General features: G+C 38.5%; 1 protein-coding gene across 3 annotated transcripts in view; it reads left to right on the forward strand.

Annotated features, from left to right (window-relative positions):
- The first annotated feature begins 5,347 nt into the window (after positions 1-5,347).
- The window catches only part of sh3gl2a (SH3 domain containing GRB2 like 2a, endophilin A1), a 34,380-nt gene continuing 17,384 nt past the window's right edge, over positions 5,348-22,343 (forward strand). For 2 of the 3 annotated variants that reach the window (XM_087807407.1, XM_087807422.1), the window contains exon 1: positions 5,349-5,470. In XM_087807407.1, coding sequence (XP_087663533.1) covers positions 5,426-5,470 — 45 coding nt within the window. In that variant the 5' untranslated portion in view covers positions 5,349-5,425. Of the gene's footprint in view, positions 5,471-22,343 lie in introns of all 3 variants that reach the window. The other variant, XM_087807413.1, reaches the window with a different exon arrangement.

Genomic DNA, 22,343 nt, shown 5'->3' on the forward strand with positions numbered 1-22,343 from the left:
CCTTTTTGTCAGGTTAACGCGCTTCCACTTTTGTTGTAATTTAATTCAATTTAATTGCGCTAATTATTAATATTTTTAAAGGTGTCATCAGTAACCTGGTTAATCTTTAAAACTATTTCCTTTTTAAAAGATGAAAAAAAAAGTTCCTGTACATTCAAAAAATATCCACTAGATGGCGGCAGCAGCGCACTTGAATATTTTCGATGTTGTTATAGATATATATATATATATTTGTGTGTGTGTGTGCGTTTGTGTATTCAAATGCTACACCCCTGTTTGGAAAACACAAAACAAAACACAGAAACAATTTTACATTACATTTACATTAAACAAAGACCTCAATGTTAAAGACCCATGAACTCTAAAGCAGTTTTCTAAAAAATATATTATTGCACCCTAAATAACTTCAATTTCCATCAGCATATATGTATATATATATATATATATATATATATATATATATATGTTAGGTTTGGTAGAACTTTATTGATCCCTCAGGAGGTATCCTCAAGGAAATTGTTTTTTTCCAATTAAACACAGCAATACAGCAATTATTCATAATAATAAAATAAGAACAAGAACAAAGAGAAAGAACAAGATGATACAATCTAAGTATAAAGAAAAAGAACATAGATCAAAGAAAAATAACAAAGACAAAGGATACAAAGACTAACATAGAACAGAACATCATGGTAATTTCACTCCACTCCTGCCCCCAAACTCGAATAAAATTGAATAGCCCGAGGAATGAATGAGTCCCTGGGTCTATTAGTGTTGCATCATGGGAGGAGCATTCGTGCTTCATCTGCTTCTCTGCTCACTGATGACAGTGTTGAGAGGATGACTGTCATCATCCATGATGGACAGTAGTTTGTTCAATGATCTCCTCTCAGCAACTGTCACCAGTGAGTCCAGCTTCAACCACAGAGCTCCTGATCAACCTGTCCAACCTGTTGACACTCCTCTTGGACACATTTCCACCCCAACACACCACAGCATAGAACAGGATACTGGCCACCACACTTTGGTCTTTGAGGTGTTGAGCTGCAAGTGGTTCCTCTCACTCCAGTCCACAAAGTCACGTATCAGACTCCTGTACTCGTCTTCGCTGTTGTCCCTGATGCATCCAACAATGGCAGTGTCCTCAGCAGAACTTCTGGACCAGACTCAGCTCTGAGTTGTAGCAGAAGTCTGAAGTATAGATGGTGAAGAGGAGAGGGGCCAGTACTGTCCCCTGAGGTGCTCCTGTACTGCACACCACAGTGTCAGACGTGATGTCCTTCAGCCTGACATACACACTGTATATATACACAAATATTAATATATATATATATATATATATATATATATATATATATATATATTGTATATATATATATATTGTATATATATATATATATATATATATTGTATCTATATATATATATATATATATATATATATATATATATATATATTGTATATATATATATATACAGTTTTTGTGTGTGTGTGTGTATATATATATATATATATCAAATATTTGTGTATATATACAGTTTGTGTGTATATATATATGTATATACAATATTTGTGTGTATATATATATATATCAAATATTTGTGTATATATACAGTTTGTGTGTATATATATATGTATATACAATATTTGTGTATACATACAGTTTGTGTGTGTATATAAAATATTTGTGTATATATACAGTTTGGGTATATATATATATATATATATATATATATATATATATATATATATATATAAATATTTGTGTATATATACAGTCTGTGTGTAGTCCATACTCAATATGGAAAGTCTTCACACCCTTTTTACTTAAACCACATTTTGTTTTCTACAGACTCATTTCAGAAGACATTACATTTGTTATAGTTGTTTTCTTGTCGATCTTCACACATCACTCCACAACGACGACGTGGTCAAGGTCAGCAAGAAGCCAAGAAGCACTCGGACAGACAGAGGTCCAGCATCACTGTGAGGACCTGGAGAACCACACAGAAGGACAACCCTGTGCAGCTCCTCATCCAACCTTCCACACCTGCAGAGAAGAATTTGGATAAAACCTCTTCTTCAAATAGTAAACAATGTTCACCGTGAATGTGATGTACGTTCCCTCTTGATCGACTTCTACCTTTGATGAGTTAATGAAGGACTTAACCACGATCATCTGAGTCTTAGTCACAAGCTGACCGGGATTTGACCATATGGGCATCTTGTCTGTCGCTCTGCAGCCATCTGTCGTCCTGGGGAGTGAGTGCAGGTGACGTCTGGACCGATCCCAAGAGCCGCGCTTTTAATCCAAACTATTTTAGGGTAAATGTCACAGAAATGATCGGAAATGTTGTTTCTTTTCAGGAAACGTTAGCGACAGCTGTTAGCGACATTAGCCTTATCATCACTTATTATTTTAATTTAAGACTTTAGATTTTTTTTAACTGATACATTTACCTCTTATAAGTAACCAATAATAACCTCTTGACAAAAAATTGTATCAAACAAATATTTTATTTTCAATCCATGTTCTGTCTTCCAAAGCTAGAGCGCTACATCGTTAGCCTTTTTCTTTTGTGTGTTCAAAAGTGCAGAGTAACGCAAACTCTTTTATCATTTAATTTATGGATTTCACTTTATCGGTCGGTATGTTACGGACGTCACATTCCTGACATTGTTGCTTAAAAAATAAACTCTTAAAAGCTTTCTACATATTAGCTTGACGCAACGCGCTAACGCTGGCAGTAGCATGCTAGCATTTATAGGTTGGATATTTTCCAAGTCAACAGTATTAATATAACACTGTACACAAATGTTTAGTTTATTTTAATGTAAAAAATATATATATAAACACAATTTTAATTCATAATATAGGATTTTCTGTGATAAATTCCATGTTGCCATGGCAACAGTTTGATCGTATTTAGTGAGTAAGTAATTCAAATTAATTAATTTAAATTGAATAAATATTGTTTTTATCTTGTCAACATGCGTCGGTTTAAAAGAGGGTTAAATGTTGATTGAGAAAAAAAATCTTTATCACAAGTTGCATATCATGATATATATGAGTTTGATATTAATCCGGATTAAGGTGCGTTTTCACTGGTGTGAACTGATGTATTGACTCCGACGGTGAAGCTGAGGCAGCGGTTTGGAGCTGTCCAAGGTGCTGAGTCTGCACGACCAACACAAAGAAGGAGCCTGGCTGTTGTTCTTTTTTTATCCGTTTGGGAAAAAAAAGAAGATTTCAATGATTTCTTCAGTCTGTTCGTTCCATACACGGAAGTTCAAATGATAGGTTTACAAAGTTTTACATTCAAACGTTTATCTTTTTTATATTTTGTCTTTCTAAATCAGTACCAATCTACATTTTATTCACATCACCACTTATTGTAGTTAAAGAAAAGATTCATAAAATGAAAATAAAAAAAAATAAAAGGAGATATTTCAAATACTTATTGCAATATATCCATTTATCCCTAATTATGTCTATTTTTACTTGTTAAATGTGTCAATTTCCTCAAAATATTCAGATTTCTTTTGATTTGTAGGCAAAGTGTGAATGTTACGATTATCATTTAAAAAGTATCGTTAATTATTTTTGATACAAACTGTCCAGGTTATTTCAGCGTATACTTTGAGTTTCTTGTGATGGTTTTCTTGGCAGCCAAAGTCATAATTCTGAATAAGTGTTATTTCTTTTAAGAAAATCTGATCTTTCTTAAGATAAATATTTGGACATTTTCTAGAATTGTGTGTATAACTGTGTGATATGTCCAAAATGTCTATTATTTATTTTCTAATGCTTACTCATGATATAAAAAGGACAGAAAATAATGAATAAACGTTTTAGCTTTATCATAATTGTTATTATGGTCATGGTAGTGAATTCCTCCCAATATTTAAATACATATTTATTATTATTTTCTGTAATTCTATAATATACAATTAGGAACCTTTTGTTAATAACTTTATTCCTCTCCAATGTTTTCTGTTACTGTATCTACAGTTATGAATCTCCAAATTACCAGATAAAGAAATAAATTTACAGTAATTTGCTGTTGATTGATATTTTTCTTCAATTTTTGCTGTATATAATTCACGGCAATATATACTTGTTTTACATGCAATTTACTGTAATTAATGTTTCTTTTATTTGTCGTTCTTTAAAAGCACTTTATGGAAACTATTTGACCTGCTTTTTCATGTAAACTTTACAGGAAATTCATTACAGTTGGGGCTAATACAGGCGCTACTTTTCACTTATTTTCTACCCACCCTCATGTCAACTAAGGGTTGGGATTATTAATTTTAATGTAGCGACTGGAGCACAGTTGTCTTCATCTGCATCATTGTCTAAAAAGACAAACTTAAAATCGTCCAAACACGTCCATACTGCTCGACTGTAACGTCCCACTTGTATTGCCTTGACAAGTTTGTCCGGTAAACTTAAACAAGTCTATATTTTAAGATTGTTTTGAGCGGATGATCACAAATCTTCAGCCTTAATCCTGTGCACTGACTCTTGTGTATCAATAAGGAAAGACTAGCTGATAACTGAGACTGATAACTGAAACAGACTTAAAATATACGGATTTATTTACCTTTTTTTCCTATGAACAGTTCCTCTTTTTTCAATATTAGAGTCAATTCCACTATATAGTGGACTCGGACGTAAAATAATGACACTGCTTCATGAAGCTTCATAAAACCATAACTACAGATTACTCTAAAAAAAAATTCCAACCCTTAGTCGACTTGAGGGTGAGTAGAAAATGACTGAAGGTTGAATTTGAACTAAAATGCCAGCATTGCTGACATCAACAATGCAAGTGAAGTACATAAACAGGGTTAATATGAATTAAAAAATGCAAGATACAGTCAAACAAATGTCAGGCTGCAACATAAAACGAGTCAGTTTATGATGCATTCAGGATTTAATGTTTTGGCATAAAACCAACCCCCTTGAATCACCTGCATCTACCATTAATTTCATTGACGTCTTCTTAACCTCAAAACATATATTTTTTTAACTGTGTTTAATTGTATTGTGTATAGTTTACGGTTAAGTCATACTACTTACAATATACTTTTAAAAAAAAAAACTGTAAAATACTAGCACAAGTAGCAAGTGTATTCTTGTTTTCATCTTCCATATACTATCTGTAGCGGGTGTGTTTAGCGACAGTTATGTGGGTACAGTACTCGTGACGTGCGCGTCCTGCCTCTTTAAAAGGAGCCGCGTGACGTCAGAGCCGCTTTGGACATGTGTGGCTCTCGCAGCCAATAGTCTGACCAGGTCTTTCCGTGCGCGTCTCTTCTCTTTTTTTTCCACGCAGGAGAACCCCAGCGAGAAGACTGCCCAGGGTTTCTATCCACGGAGATCGCCGCAGTGAAGTGAAGGACCCTCATCCGCTCAACCATGTCGGTCGCAGGACTCAAGAAGCAATTCCACAAAGCCACTCAGGTACGAACGCGCACGCGCTTGTAGAAGGTGCAGCGACGAGAAGAAACGTTTTTTTTTTCATTCTAATGTATTAATGATGACCAGAAAATCGCAGTGCGTCAAGTTTGTTGTTGCGCTTACTGACGCGTTAATACGGTATGTCGCGCTTGGGGGTCCCGTGAAGATGTGGTGGTCGTGATGCCCCCCCCACACCCTCTCCTCCTCGTACCCTTCAGATGACATTCCTGCGCCACAACAATCGAGGTGGACGCGTGTTTTCCCCGCAGCCAACCCACGGCGCGGGGACTCCGAGCACGACGTTACGCAATCGTTAAATTCACCGGAAATCCGCTTCCATCGGCGAGCAGGAGATATTCACGCAATGACCTCTGCTCACTCTCCTCCTCCTCCTCCTTCCTCCTCCTCTCCCGTCATCCCCCCTGCAGCAGTCAATCACTCATCTCCTGGATGATGATGATGATGATGATGGTGATGATGATGATGGTGGTCAGGGTTTGAAGAATGTGTGTTTCATTTCAAGGTTAAGTAGAGGTGTGCAACCTTGGGTAGCGTCCCTACTTGTCATCCATCCCGCTAATGTCAAGATGACGCTGGATTAATTATAATTAAAACGATCCGTCATCTGCCAATGTCAATAGCGTGAGAATAACCATGTCAAAGGTTCACCACCAGTGAGCAACCCTTTGGAAACATCACATCGAAACATTGAATTGTTGTTGTTTTTTTTATTTGTTGTTTGGATTTTCTCGCTTCGGCCGTTTCAGGAACTCGGTACTGTAGTAGTAAATGTCACTGCATCGCGGCCAGAAGGTTGTCGGTTCGTGCCGAGCGTCGATTTTACTTTTTCCTCCCATAGATGTTTCTAAACGAGCTTGTCCAGTTTGGTTGTTAAGCTCATTGTTTTGCTGATATATCGCAATATTCTTTTAACGATGTCATTTTTTTTGGTTCGCAAATTTTTTTGGTTTATAGTTCAATAAAGTGTGTTTAAAGTAATTCCGATATTCTCCTCCTTCTCCGCAACTAAATGGACGTTGAAATTCCGCGAGATGGACTGAGGACGAGAGGATACATTCGACTCCAGCATCTTTTAACAACTGTTGTTTGGACATATTTTGGCTTAAAAAAACAAAAAAAAACAGTTACGACGTGTGGTCTACGTCAGAGTCAAGTACTCGGAACATACTACAAATATACCCTTGTTCCTACAGTATCAAAATATATTGTATGTGAAAAAATACATCGGTATCGTAAGCGCCAGATTCTTGCCAATACACACCCCTACTGCCCAGGGCGTCCTCTGCCTCTCGCCCTAACCAGCTGGGAAAGACTACACAAGAGCCTTGCATGGGGAATAAACAAATGAATGTTTATGTTTTATTAGAAATGTGGTCGGATTATTTTGTGACTTTCTCTTGTGACGGTTTTTCAGAACGCATTAGAGATGTATGAGGTCAGTATCAGCTTCGTAGGATGTGTCGTGAGATTGGAGAGAGTAGATGGACTTCCAGATCGTAGCCGTTTTTTTTTTTTAGTTCTCTCTGCTGCTGCTCTCTTTGTGTCGTTGTTTGTGTAGAAGAGTCGTTTTCTTCTTCTCAAGAAACGTTTTGGTTATGGTCTGTCGACATCTGCCCCCCCCCCCCCCAGTCCCCCTGGACTCAGAGCGGCCATCACTCCACCCATCGTTCCGTCGTCCCTGGGCCTCGTAATCCGGGCTGAAACGTGCATCAATCCGTCCGCTCACACGCCCCCTGCTGGGGGAACTGCCGGACCCCCACTTCCTCTGGAAGAGAGGAGGAGATTAAGTGATTTTATAAGAGACTTAAATGAGAATCGGTCCGGATGAATTTCATCGTGACTCAGCCAAGTCTAAATTAAGCTTCTGCAGACCAGTGAGTCCAACTTTTCTGACACGTGCAGCACAATTTGTGGTAAACTTAATGTCAGCTTTACCTTCAGATCAAAACTGCTACAATAAATGCATTTAAAAAACATCTCATCCTAAAACGACAAGATGGTTTAGAGTTGTTTTTTTCACTCGCGCTCAGACAGAAATAAACTACCACATCGACAAGAACCTTAACGTGTTGACCTTTAGAGTCAATAATTCTTTAACTCTTATATCAGCGGTTTGAGAGGTTCTCAATGAAGATAATCGGAGTCATTAGTTTCTGCATATAGTGGGTCTGTGGGGGGCGGAGCCTAAGACACAACCTGACGCAAAGTCTATTGAGAAAGTTCAACAGATTTTCAAAGTGCGAGTTGAACATACAACCTTCCTGCTGAACGTATTTTTATGTTCTTACTGGCATATTCTTAAGCTAGTCCAGAAAAACATATTTTTTCAAATGAATAAATATACACTTTAAAAGATGAAGACACATTAGACAAACACAGGAGTTCCAGTAAATCAGGGAAAAACCTCAACAAATAAAAACGTCTTAAGAGTCAGTAGATCATCAAACACAGAGAGAGAGGAAGATCGTTCCAAAGTTTAGGAGTAACAGTCTGGAAGGATTTCTCTCCTCTGGTCCTGAAGCGTGTTCAGGAACCATCAGTAGATTCTGATCCACAGACCTCAGAGCCCGAGCTGGGGTGTAAGTCTGGATCAGATCACTGATGTAAGGAGGAGTCTGACCATGAATAGATCTGAAAGTAAGAACCAGAATTTTAAAGTTGATCCTGAAAGAAACTGGAAGCCAGTGAAGAGTTTTAAGGATCGGGGAAATGTGAGTTCTTCTACTAGAGCGGCTCAGAATTCTCGCTGCAGAGTTTTGTATCAACTGCAGGCGAGACAGATCCTTCTTGTTTAGACATGAAAATAATCTGTGACAATAGTCTAAACGAGAAGACGCAAACACATGGATTATAAACTCCAGATTGTGTTGTGACATAATTTTCCTAAATTTAGAGATTTTTCTCAGTTGAAGGAAACAATCTCTGGTCAGTTTTCTGTTTGTGTTGAACTAGAGACATGTCTTTGTCAAATACAACACCCAGGTTTCTCAGGCTCGGTTTGACAGACTGACCTAACTGTGTGATCCAAGATGTACCTCGGATCACACAGTTATCCAGCACGGCAACAGAGGAGCCTCTAAAAACCAAGTTTAAATCGATTTGCTACTCGCTATCTGTTAATATCAGCACATGATTAAATTCACAACTAGCAGTTCTTCACCACACAAGTGTCTTCATCCTTAGGACCCGCACAAATCTCATGCATTTGCCGAAAATACATGAGCTGCAGCGATGATGATTAATTAATGTTTTAGTCTTTCAACGCTTTACTTGAAATGACAATCAAATACAAATAAAAACGGTTGTTAAACGGTTAAGATTGTTTCTGGGTTTTCTGGGTTTTTTTTCCCCCAACGCTCGCCTCACATCCACCACTGACTCATTTGTTTACTCAAGGACATCATGGCCGACATTTGGAGACGATGTGTTATATCTTCTCTCTCCCTCAATACATGTCGATTCTTTCTTTCCCGCTCAAATATTTACGACCTGAAAATCCATCTCGTAGATTTCAGTCTGTCGATACTGTGTTTTCACACCAGAGATAGCTCTTTTTTTTTTTTACCTCCAGGAGTCAGCTGGAGGTGCGAGTCACATGAGTCAGTGCGAAGGCAAACGTGGCGTTCATCCCATTGGGAGTGTGTGTGTGTGTGTGTGAGTGTGTGTGTGTGAATGCTCCATAAGATATTTCTGCTCCACTAATATTGAAGCACCTGTGTGCGTCTCATTAACCTTTCAGTGTGTTATGAAACCGGGGTTTAAACACGGAGCGTTGAACGTGCTGCAGGCTGTTGTGTTTGCTATCGGTTGTGTTATTATTATAATTTAGTGTTGCTCATGTTTTCAGTTAAGTGGGTTTTTTTCTAGTTAGTTGCGTTGCTGATGTTGTTTATACTTTGGTAGTCGTTAATCTTGATGTGTTTTTTTTTACTTTTATTGTTTTTGTACATTAAGTCGCCAGTTTTGTTAGTGTAGGTAATAATGAAAGGCATTAATAATCAACGGCAGCATACGAAGCGCATATAAAAGGTCGCAGTTCACTGAGTGTCCACTAGAGGCTGGTTGCCAAAAGATCATAAGTCACGTACGAAACTACTTTACCTTTAAAAAAAAAACACATTTTCATCCCCTAGTCATTAATCTTGATGGTTTTTTTTCTATTATTGTTCTTGTACATTAAGTCGCCAGTTGTGTTAGTGTAGTTAATAATCAACGGCAGCATACGAAGCGCATATAAAAGGTCGCAGTTCACTGAGTGTCCACTAGAGGCTGGTTGCCAAAAGATCATAAGTCACGTACGAAACTACTTTACCTTTAAAAAAAAACACATTTTCATCCCCTAGTCGTTAATCTTGATGGGTTTTTTTCTATTATTGTTCTTGTACATTAAGTCGCCAGTTGTGTTAGTGTAGTTAATATCAACGGCAGCATACGAAGCGCATATAAAAGGTCGCAGTTCACTGAGTGTCCACTAGAGGCTGGTTGCCAAAAGATCATAAGTCACGTACGAAACTACTTTACCTTTAAAAATAAACACATTTTCATCCCCTAGTCTTTAATCTTGATGGGTTTTTTTTACTTTTATTGTTCTTGTACATTAAGTCGCCAGTTGTGTTAGTGTAGTTAATAATCAACGGCAGCATACGAAGTGCATATAAAAGGTCGCAGTTCACTGAGTGTCCACTAGAGGCTGGTTGCCAAAAGATCATAAGTCACGTACGAAACTACTTTACCTTTAAAAATAAACACATTTTCATCCCCTAGTCTTTAATCTTGATGTTTTTTTTTTACTTTTATTGTTCTTGTACATTAAGTCGCCAGTTGTGTTAGTGTAGTTAATAATCAACGCCAGCATACGAAGCGCATATAAAAGTAAGTAAGTAATATTAAAAGGTTGAAGTTAACTGAGTGTCCACTAGAGGCTGGTTTCCAAAATACCATAAGTCACGTAAGAAACTACATTACCTTTAAAAAAAAAAAAAAAACACATTTTCATCCCCGTTTTGATTATTTGACCATATATCAGTTTTCAAAATTTGCATAAAAGTGGGCGTGGTTTACTTGACTGACAAGTGAGCCCCTTAGCGTTGAGCTAAAAGGCGATGGTTTCATCGCCCTGACACCCAAAAGTCTGCCTCTTCTACCATCCAAGAGTCCGGCCGAAACGAGAAGACTGCATTTCCAAGATGGCGGCTTCCTCGGATGGTCTTCAAAACTGTGGCTCAGTGTCAAGTCACGTCACAGACGCATAAAACTAACGTCAATTATTTATTATCTTGGCTGTTTTTTCGCTCCTCTTGTGCTTCATTATTGATTGTGAATTAAGCTTTTCCGATAATCGGATTTGTAAAGTCATTTGATCAAATACAGGTCTTTAAAAAAACGATAATTGCTCAAACAGTAAATTGCTCAAATCGGATGATCTCATCTTTTTACACAGACTTCCCGAAATCCATTCAATCCCAACACAATCGTCCCTGCGGTGCATAATCCTCACTTCATTGTCAAGTGTCTCTACACAAGTGTGTTAGTGGGTGTGACACATCAGACTCTTTGTGTGTCGCCGAAGTTAGGGAGCGAGATTACGAGTGTGTTGAGACGGAAGATGCCGCATCCTGGCGAGCCACCTTGAGCGAGGAACCTTGTAATCCGTTTCTCTGTATTCTGGAGGTTTCCCGGGTGCGTCTGAGCTGAATACTGATCAGCTCTTGTTTCCTAGGACGTGTCATTGGTGTTGTCGGTCTGACACCGCCGTGGTTTCCTGACGCTCGAATGAAAAGCCGCTTCATCCGCCTTCATTTTATGATAAATGTCATGATAAGAAGAAAAAAAACGTGAGGATGATTCGAGGCTGTGCATGCGATGGACAGACATGGAGCCTGCAGGGCTTTAAGGGCAGCAGATTGTGAGTGGGTGACTCATCCTGCCTGGATTCTCGCTCGGCCGACTGCAGTGCAGCGTAAAACAGATCCAGCTGGAAGATAACAGATTGGGAGGGAGGGGCCAAAAAGAAGTGCAGCGCTGAGCGAGGGAGATAGAGAGTCAGACAACTTGCTAGTTTTTTTTTTTAATAATCCTCTTTAACAATTTTGCCAGGGAGATGTTTTTTATTCTTGTGGTTGTCACAGATTCGGTTTCTCATGAACTGCAAGAAAATGTTAAACTTAAACTCCAAACCAATACTTACAGAACAGCAGCTCATTAGGTTATATTTTACAATACTTAAACTCCAAAATAATACTGTCAGAAAAGTAGCTCATTAGGTTATATTTTACAATACTTAAACTCCAAATAATACTGACGGAACAGTAGCTCAGTCTTTTACATTTTACAATACTTGGCGCCCAAAATAATACTGACAGAAAAGTAGCTCATTATGTTATATTTTACAATACCTAAATTCCAAAATAACACTGACTGAACAGTAGCTCAGTATGTTACATTTTACAATACTTAAACTCCAAACTAATACTTACAGAACAGCAGCTCATTAGGTTATAATTTACAATACTTAAACTCCAAATAATACTGACGGAACAGTAGCTCAGTCTTTTACATTTTACAATACTTGGCGCCCAAAATAATACTGACAGAAAAGTAGCTCATTATGTTATATTTTACAATACCTAAATTCCAAAATAACACTGACTGAACAGTAGCTCAGTATGTTACATTTTGCAATACTTAAACTCCAAACTAATACTTACAGAACAGCAGCTCATTAGGTTATAATTTACAATACTTAAACTCCAAATAATACTGACGGAACAGTAGCTCAGTCTTTTACATTTTACAATACTTGGCGCCCAAAATAATACTGACAGAACAGTAGCTGAGTCTGTTACATTTTACAATACTTAGCCCCCAAAATAATACTGACAGAACAGTAGCTCATTATGTGATATTTTACAATACTTAAACTCCAAATAATACTGACAGAACAGCAGCTCATTAGGTTATATTTTACAATACTTAAACTCCAAATAATACTGACAGAACAGTAGCTCATTAGGTTACATTTTACAATACCTAAACTCCAAATAATACTGACAGAACAGCAGCTCATTAGGTTATATTTTACAATACTTAAACTCCAAATAATACTGACAGAACAGTAGCTCATTAGGTTACATTTTACAATACCTAAACTCCAAATAATACTGACAGAACAGCAGCTCATTAGGTTATATTTTACAATACTTAAACTCCAAATAATACTGACAGAACAGCAGCTCATTAGGTTATATTTTACAATACCTAAACTCCAAATAATACTGACAGAACAGTAGCTCATTAGGTTATATTTTACAATACTTAAACTCCAAGATAATACTGACAGAACAGTAGCTCATTATGTGATATTTTACAATACTTAAACTCCAAATAATACTGACAGAAAAGGAGCTCATTAGGTTACATTTTACAATACTTAAACTCCAAATAATACTGACAGAACAGTAGCTCATTAAGTTATATTTTACAATACTTAAACTCCAAATAATACTGACAGAAAAGTAGCTCATTGTTACATTTTACTATACTCAGCCCATCAAATAATACTGACAGAACAGCAGCTCATTAGGTTATATTTTACAATACTTAAACTCCAAATAATACTGACAGAACAGTAGCTCAGTCTTTTACATTTTTCAATACTTAGCCCGCAAAATAATACTGACAGAACTCATAACTCGAGAAACACAGTTGTATGTTAATGCTGGAATGAGGGCCGGATCTGATCCGGAGTCAGTTCAACAGGTCACTGCAGTTATTGTGTGTTTTTGAAACTATCAAAACACCAGATGTGTAACAAAAAGTCAGTAAAAAAAAGTTTGTCTTGGTTAATCTCATGCTTGACACAGTTTCATCAGTGAATATTTATTGGTGAATAATGTTCTTTATGTTTAATTGGAATCTGCCGACACACGGGAACGTTGTGCGAGTCATGAATAATTCCACCCACTCCAGAAGAAGTGTCTCACAGTTGAAAGGAAATGAGAATATCTTCGCCGCTGTTATCCAAGTTCTGGACGGAAACGTTTGAGATCTTAATGGGTTGAAACTCTCAGTGATGACTCACTGCACCGCCGGCTTGAAGCGGCAGGAGTTTTAACTTTTCTAAACCTTTCCCTGCGTCGCTCCACTTCTCCTCGCTTGCCCTCTGAAGGACCACTTGGTCACGCTCTGCTGACCGGGGACTCCTGCTTCACCCTTTCTTAATGCACCTGCTTCTCCTGGTCTTTTAAAAACATTCAAACGTTGTGTTCTTCCGGCTCTCTGCTGCGATCCATCTTCTCGTGGGGCTGCACTTAACCGCGACTCTGGTGGTAGCCTGAGGTACTTAACGTGTATTTGTTATTCTTTCCTGGTAGAACATTTGGTGACGAAGAACAAAAGGATTAAGATTAACAAGCTGTTGCCGTATATATTGAAAGTTAACAGATTGAACTACAGAAAACTCATAAACTGTCTCTTACATTTTACAATACTTGGACCCCAAAATAATACTGACAGAACAGTAACTCATTATGTTACGTTTAACAATATTTAGCCTCAAAATGAATACTGACAGAACAGTTGCTAACTCTGTTACACTTTTATGATATTTAGCCCCTAAAATAATACTGACAGAACAGTAGCTAACTCTGTTACACTTTTAGGATATTTAGCCCCTAAAATAATACTGACAGAACAGTTGCTAACTCTGTTACACTTTTAGGATATTTAGCCCCTAAAATAATACTGACAGAACAGTTGCTAACTCTGTTACACTTTTAGGATATTTAGCCCCTAAAATAATACTGACAGAACAGTAGCTCACTCTGTTACATTTAATGATATTTAGCCCCGAATATTATACTGACAGAACAGTAGCTCACTCGGTTAGATTTTATGTTATTCAGCACCTAAAATAATACTGACAGAACAGTAGCTTGTTATGTTACAGTTTATCACAGTAAGCCCCCAAAATAATACTGACAGAACAGTAGCTCACTCTGTTACATTTTACGATATTTAGCCCCTAAAATAATACTGACAGAGCAGTAGCTTGTTATGTTACAGTTTATCTTATATTTGCTGAATAATCTCCATCTCTTCTCTGACCAACACACTTCGTAGGCGACTGAATCCAAACAAAACCGTATGATTGTCAGACATTAGTTTGATATAAAGAAATGTCACCTTCAAACGGAGAGAATGCAGTTCTTCCCAGAGGGAGGTGTACAGTGTTGTCGTGACGTCAGCTCTGGAGGTGAACACAGACGGACGAGGCCGCCAGCAGATCTATTTTTGGATCCTGCTGTGGTCGGAGACTCTCGGCTCTTTCTGAATGAACGGCTTCCTCGCAAGAGTTTATGAATTATTACGTACGTGCTCGTGTGGAGGAGGAACTGATGTTTTATAATACTGACGGAACAGTAGCTCATTAGGTTACATTTTACCATATTTAGCCCCCAAAATAATACTGACGGACCAGTAGCTCATTATGTTACATTTTACCATATTTAGCCCCCAAAATAATACTGACAGAACAGTAGCTCATTATGTTACATTTTAGCATATTTAGCCCCCAAAATAATACTGACGGAACAGTAGCTCATTATGTTACATTTTAGCATATTTAGCCCCCAAAATAATACTGACGGAACAGTTGCTAATTATGTTTCATTTTACCATATTTAGCCCCCAAAATAATACTGACGGAACAGTTGCTAATTATGTTTCATTTTACCATATTTAGCCCCCAAAATAATACTGACAGAACAGTAGCTAATTATGTTACATTTTACCATATTTAGCCCCCAAAATAATACTGACAGAACAGTAGCTCATTATGTTGCATTTTACCATATTTGGCCCCCAAAATAATACTGACAGAACAGTAGCTCATTATGTTACATTTTACCATATTTAGCCCCCAAAATAATACTGACAGAACAGTAGATAATTGTTACATTTTCTGATATTTAGCCCCCAAAATAATACTGACAGAAAAGTATCTAATTCTGTTGCATTTTATGATATTTAGCCCCAAAATTATACTGACAGAACAGTAGTTCATTCATTTACATTTTCAAATATGTATTCCCCCAAATAATACTTACAGAACAGTAGCTCATTCTGTTACATTTTAAGCTATTTAGCCCCCAAACTAATACTGACAGAACAGTAGCTAATTCTGTTACATTTTAAGCTATTTAGCCCCCAAACTAATACTGACAGAACAGTAGCTAATTCTGTTACATTTTAAGCTATTTAGCCCCCAAACTAGTACTGACAGAACAGTAGCTAATTCTGTTACATTTTACGACATTCAGCGCCCAATATAATATTGACAGAACTCATTCTTTTGATTTATTTCTTTACAAAATCATATTTTATTTAAACATTTAAAAATATTCACACACACCTCTTATATATTAAAATCATTTATTTTTAATAAAGTGTGTGTAAATATATGTATTTTTTTAAATTTCCAAATAATAAACTTCACAGAGTTTGTTCATTTTTTTTGTGTTGATCTTAAACCTCCAGCCACTAGATGGCAGCAGTCAATACATCCTCCCCACCGCTGAAGGAGCGATGAAATCCTGGCGATGACTGAGGACAAGAGGATGCAGCTGCGTCTTAGACTCGAGCTTTATTGAAAGTGCTGAGAGCAGCGAGAGCTCGTCTTCAAGAACTCTGTGAGAGTCAAAGTGCACGAGTGTGTGTTCATGGATCCAGGCAGCTGTACTGAGACCCGCAAGATAAAGAGTCCGGATCACGAACCCGCCAAGAACCCGAGGCCGCTCGGCTCAGACTAGAGTGACGGTCTGGGTTTTAGGGTCGGATTAATCTGTGACTTTGTATCATAATGCCTTTCTCTTTTTGTGTGTGTGTGTGTGTGTGTGTGTGTGTGTGTGTGTGTGTGTGTGTGTGTGTGTGTGTGTGTGTGTGTGTGTGTGTGTGTGTGTGTGTGTGTGTGTGTGTGTGTGTGTGTGTGTGTGTGTGTGTGTGTGTGTGTGTGTGTGTGTGTGTGTGTGTGTGTGTGTGTGTGTGTGTGTGTGTGTGTGTGTGTGTGTGTTGGAGAGTCCGAGCCATAATCTCTTCAACGTGCAGCATGTGCTGGTCCGACCACCAAGTGAACCATGTGACGTCTCGTCACTCCAGCGCTGGATAAAAAACTGAAAATTCAATTTTGCACAGAATCTAAAAGACGTTCAGTCGCTGAGACTGTGGACGAGTTTTTCTTCTAAAACAAACAACGTTAACATTTTTAGATGCTGTTTATTTGGCGTTATTTTTATTTCAATACAGCTTGTTTAAAGTACAAATAATTCAGGTTTTATTTCAAATTTATAAATAACGCCATCTGGAAAAATGAGATATCGGGGATGACTGAGGACGAGAGGATACGGCGTCTTTTTAAGCTGACGCTCGGACATAGTTTGTTTTCAAAACAAACGAAAGCAGTTACGACTTCGTCAAGAGTCATGTGGTCGATAAATACTGCGACACCAGAGTCAAGTACTCGGACAATACTTCATACAGTATATATCCTTGTTACTACAGTATCACGATATATCGTTGACCCTGTACCGTGATCGTATCAGCAGATTCTTACCAACACACACTATGAACCTCATAAAGTAATACTGCAGAACCTCCTGGAGTAATACTACGGAGCCGTGTGTAGTAAATGTAGTTATGATTTAATTTAATTTGCAAAATTCTGGGGCGAGGGATTTATTTTTGCAAATATTTATGAATAATAAATAAATTCCCACCAAATAAAACCCCCTGAAACCATGTCAATAAAGATGAGTTTGTGGAAATATTGAAGGTCAAGGGAGCTTTGAGTGCAGCACCTGAAGAAGAGCCGTTCACAGGTTCACTGTGAACGTTCTCTTCTCTTCTCTTCTCTTCTCTTCTCTTCTCTTCTCTTCTCTTCTCTTCTCTTCTCTTCTCTTCTCTTCTCTTCTCTTCTCTTCTCTTCTCTTCTCTTCTTTTCTTTTCTTTTCTTTTCTTTTCTTTTCTTTTTTTCTCTTCTCTTCTCTTCTCTTCTTTTCTTTTCTTTTCTTTTCTTTTCTTTTCTTTTCTTTTTCTTTTTCTTTTTCTTTTTCTTTTCTTTTCTTTTCTTTTCTTTTCTTTTCTTTTCTTTTCTTTTCTTTTCTTTTCTTTTCTTTTCTTTTCTTCTCTCTTCTTTTCTTTTCTCTTCTCTTCTCTTCTTTTCTTTTCTTTTCTTTTCTTTTCTTTTCTTTTCTTTTCTTCTCTCTTCTCTTCTCTCTTCTCTTCTCTTCTCTTCTCTTCTCTTCTCTTCTCTTCTCTTCTCTTCTCTTCTCTTCTCTTCTCTTCTCTTCTCTTCTCTTCTCTTCTCTTCTCTTCTATTCTATTATATTCTTCTCTTCTCTTCTCTCTTCTTTATTCTATTCTTCTCTTCTCCTCTTCTCTTCTCTCTTCTCTCTTCTCTCTCCTCTCTTCTCTCTTCTCTCTTCTCTCTTCTCTCTCCTCTCTTCACTTCTCTTCTCTCTTCTCTTCTCTCTTCTCTCCTCTCTCTTCTCTCTTCTCTCTCCTCTCTCCTCTCTCCTCTCTTCTCTCTTCTCTCTCCTCTCTTCTCTCTTCTCTCTTCTCTCTCCTCTCTTCTTCTCTCTTCACTTCTCTTCTCTCTTCTCTTCTCTTCTCTTCTCTTCTCTTCTCTTCTCTCTTCTATTCTCTTCTTCTCTTCTCTCTTCGCTCTTCTCTTCTCTTCTATTCTCTTCTCTTCTCTTCTCTCTTCTCTCTCTTCAGTCCACAGGAAATCTATCAGAATCAGACGCCGTCAGGTCGTCAATAGCAAATTTACCGGCGAGACTTTCAATTTCCTGCCTCGGTTCTCGGGTCGTTCTCCTGTGTTTTGTTCTGCGAGTGAAAAGCGATCGATAGTCTCTCAGACGGATGTTTAATTCAACTTTCAACCCTTACTCTCACTTGTTCTGGACTAATAGACGTCCGTCTACGTCGGTCCTGATGATGGATTCTCTCCGAGGTCAGCGGCTGTTGTGGTGCGTGACTCTTACTCTTCATGAGATGATGGTTTTTAGTTACACAACCTCAAGTCGTTGAGGTCAGCGCCGCACACAGCGGTCAATTATGTCGGTTAAAAACGATGTGTTGCCGTGGCTGCGTGTCTAGTGTTTACCGTCCACACTTCCTGTTAATCCTCTTGCACTGATTGGCTAGCGCTCGACCAATCAGAGATGATGTTTTTTCTATTCTATGTTAATCTTTGTATCCTTTTAAGATCTTTGTGTGTTTATTCTTTGGTCTTTGCACTTTGTTCTTTTTTTTTTGCACTTTGTTTGTGGTGCGTTTATGAAACTATGTACCTTCTTCAGACTTTCTTTTATTGTCATTGCACAAAAACCACAGCAATGAAACTGGCAACGAAATTTTGTTGCTAGGCAACCGTTAAAAAATACAGCATAGAGAAGTATATATAAAAAGTATAAATATTAATATTAATAAGTTAAAAATAGGGTTTCATCTTGTTCACTAGTGCCGAGATATCACCCAAAGATACAGCAGTGAAGGAAGACCAAGAGGAGGAGAGGGGCTCAGAGACAGTAGGGGTTCCAAAGAAAGGGGGGGGGAGATTTTCTCTTTGATCAATTCAATTTTGTCAATGAAAAATCTCAACAATGCATTGCTGTCAGCTTCACAGAAGACAGGCGTGATCTGAGGAGCAGTAGACACGAGAGAATTAATCGTGTCAAACAACACTTTGGGGTTTTTCTTATTTGCTGCTAGCAGTTTTCTGATGTAATCAGATCTTGCAGTTTCTACCATCTCATTGTAAGAAGACATAAGATTCCTGAGGTGAAGTCTGTGCACCTCAAGTTTAGTGGACTTCCAGAGACGTCTCTTCAGACTCATTAATAAAGTCAATCTAATCTAAACTAATGCTTATTTAAAAGTTGATTTGTTACAATAACAAAATAAACCCAGATAAGGTGGCACCGGTTTACGGAACTGACTCCCGACTATACGGTTTTGTTGATAAATAATCTGTGATAGATATCGTTTTGCGTCTCTAGATTATCTGGATTAGCCTTCAGATAGTTTGCAATATGAGCCGAGATAAGATATTCAATTCCCCGTCATTCTCCAGCAGGAGGAGATTCCTTCTCATTTTTTTCCTTCCTTCCATCTATCATGTACTGATTAGTTTTTGTCATCAACCTGAACTAATGCGGAAGCTAATGTTCCGACGCCGCGACTCGTTGTCCAAACGCGACAATTGCCTTCACGACACATTCAACGAGTTAATGTTGTTACGACGAACGCCTCGGAGCTTCGACGTCGTCTGTTTGTTGCTATAAATGGAGCCTCAGCTGCGCTTTAGTGGGCGACTGATGATTTCAACGTTGTGTGAACTGTGCGGCTAAAAGCGCTGAATACGGGTCAATTCCACCCAGAGTTATGACAGATAATCGTAGCCTTTTTTTTTTTTGTTCCCGCCCGATAAATCTTCAAATACATAGTTGGCTCAAAATAACATTTATCGTTGACGATCATGATCAAAGTACATCAAAGTTTTAGTAAAAGCAGAAAAAAAATGTGTATATAATAGTATATGATAAAATAATAATTATTTTTATTTATAAGTGCCTGTCAAGACACCGTACAGACAGAAAGACGACAGAAGTTTCATTAGAAAAAAACAACATTTAAAAAGTGTTTTTAAATGACAAAACATGGAAGACTAGAGCTGCAGTGAATAAACTGGTTTAACAAGTCAAGTCTTTAGGTGTTAGTTGGGAGGCGAAGAATAGGATGAAGCCACACCGTGGTTATCAGTTACACAGTAAAACAAAATAATAATATGGTGTAAAGAAAAAAGGCCCCCAGTGTCATCGAACCTTGTGTAGAGCTTTGTCCCTTTTAGCTCAGCTCTGTCTCTCGACTGGACTGACACTTCATCACAGTCTGTTCGCTTGTAAAGGTATAACTCGAGCACTATTGAGAACCACGGTCTCTGATTGTAGGTGGATGGATGGATGAATAGATAGATGTTTCTTGAAGGAGTCAGTAGATCATCAAACACAGAGAGAGAGGAAGATCGTTCCAAAGCTTTCAGCCTGGAAGGATTTCTCTCCTCTGGTCCTGAAGCGTGTTCAGGAACCATCAGTAGATTCTGATCCACAGACCTCAGAGCCCGAGCTGGGGTGTAAGGCTGGATCAGAATCTACTGATGGAAGGAGGAGTCTGACCATGAATAGATCTGAAACTAAGAACCAGAATTTTAAAGTTGATCGTGATATAAACTGCTAGCCAGTGAAGAGTTTTAAGGATCGGAGAAATGTGAGTTCTTCTACTAGAGCGGCTCAGAATTCTTACTTACTTACTTTACCAGACAGATAGAAGGACTTTATTAATCCCTCTGGAGATCTCGTTCAGGAAATTGAGTTTCCAGTTCACAGCAGACATCTTTTTATTTTTTTTATCATAAATTTCCATTAATCATAAAATTTTATTCAGCGGTTTTCCAGGTACTTTTTCGTGTTCTTTTCACCTCTCATGAGCTTGTTGTGTTTTGGTGTCAAGAATCAGTTTTAAATCTGACGCATTATCCCGATAACCTCCACATCATCCCAGTCATGTGCGCAGTTACTCGTCCTCCGTCGTTCTCTCGCCATCATCTTCCTGTATTCTCTCGCCATCATCTTCCTCTATTCTTTCGCCATCATCTTCCTCTATTCTTTCGCCATCATCTTCCTCTATTCTTTCGCCTCATCTTCCTCTCACACGCACGCCGCCAGCTGGTCGCCGCCCCCCCGACCCCCTCGGCACGGCATGGACGGCGTGCGCGACTCATCCCCGCTGTTACGTAAGAGCCACGCGAAAGCTTACAAATCAGATTATGATGACTGTGTGGCGCGAGCTGAGCCAGGATGGAGGTCAGTGAAGCACTCCATGATGTCTGGAAGTGTGGACACACACACACACACACACTCAGGTGGAGATTATTTACTTTACATAATGGCACCGGCGTAATTACCGTGAGTAATTACCTCGACCTTTTTAACTTGTTGAGTCACAAGAACGCCGCCGGAAGTCGACGCTCGTGACGTGGTGGTAACGTCAGGGTTTTAAGAACGGAGAAAGGATCTTTCAGGATTCCAGCTGCGATCTATTCTCCGACTGCTGGCGTTCAGTTTTAGATTCACTCCTTACTGACCCGCACTCCAGTGACCCTGGGCCCGGGTTGGTTTGATGCAGGTGACTCGACAAAAAAGTCAGAAACCAGCGACAGGAACGTAGTTAAGATCCTTCTTATTTCTGTCCTGATGGATACATACAGCTGCGTTCTGATTGGCTGACACGCCCCAGATTGACACTTAATAAAATGTCACTTGAGTGTTGGATATTGGGCGGATTTTTTTGTACTGCATGACTGATGGCCTCGATTGATCGTAGTATAACTCGGTAGTAACACTTTTGATATTACAGAATCATGTGTAGTTATACTATGGAACAATGTATAGTAATACTGCAGAACGTTCTGGTGTAATACTTTGGACATCGCGTAGCGATACCGCAGGGTAGTAACAAGGCGGGGTAGTAACACTGCGTAGTAAAACCACGGAACATCACGTAGCGCCTCCACCGAACACCGTGTAGCGACATCGCAAAACATTGCGTAGCGATACCGCGGAGCCTGGTGTAGCCATACTTTGCGGATTAGGACTACAGAAACTCATGGAGTAGTACTAGTGGAAGAGGGGAGCCTAGCGCAATGATAGTACTGAACCTCGCGCATGAATACCTGGTGGATTATCGCTGCTGATCCGGGAGAAGTAGTTCTACAGAACCTTGTCTACAGAGCCGTTTG

The sequence above is a fragment of the Callionymus lyra genome, chromosome 1 (genome assembly GCF_982586985.1).
Source record: "Callionymus lyra chromosome 1, fCalLyr1.hap1.1, whole genome shotgun sequence".
Taxonomy (NCBI): domain Eukaryota; kingdom Metazoa; phylum Chordata; class Actinopteri; order Syngnathiformes; family Callionymidae; genus Callionymus; species Callionymus lyra.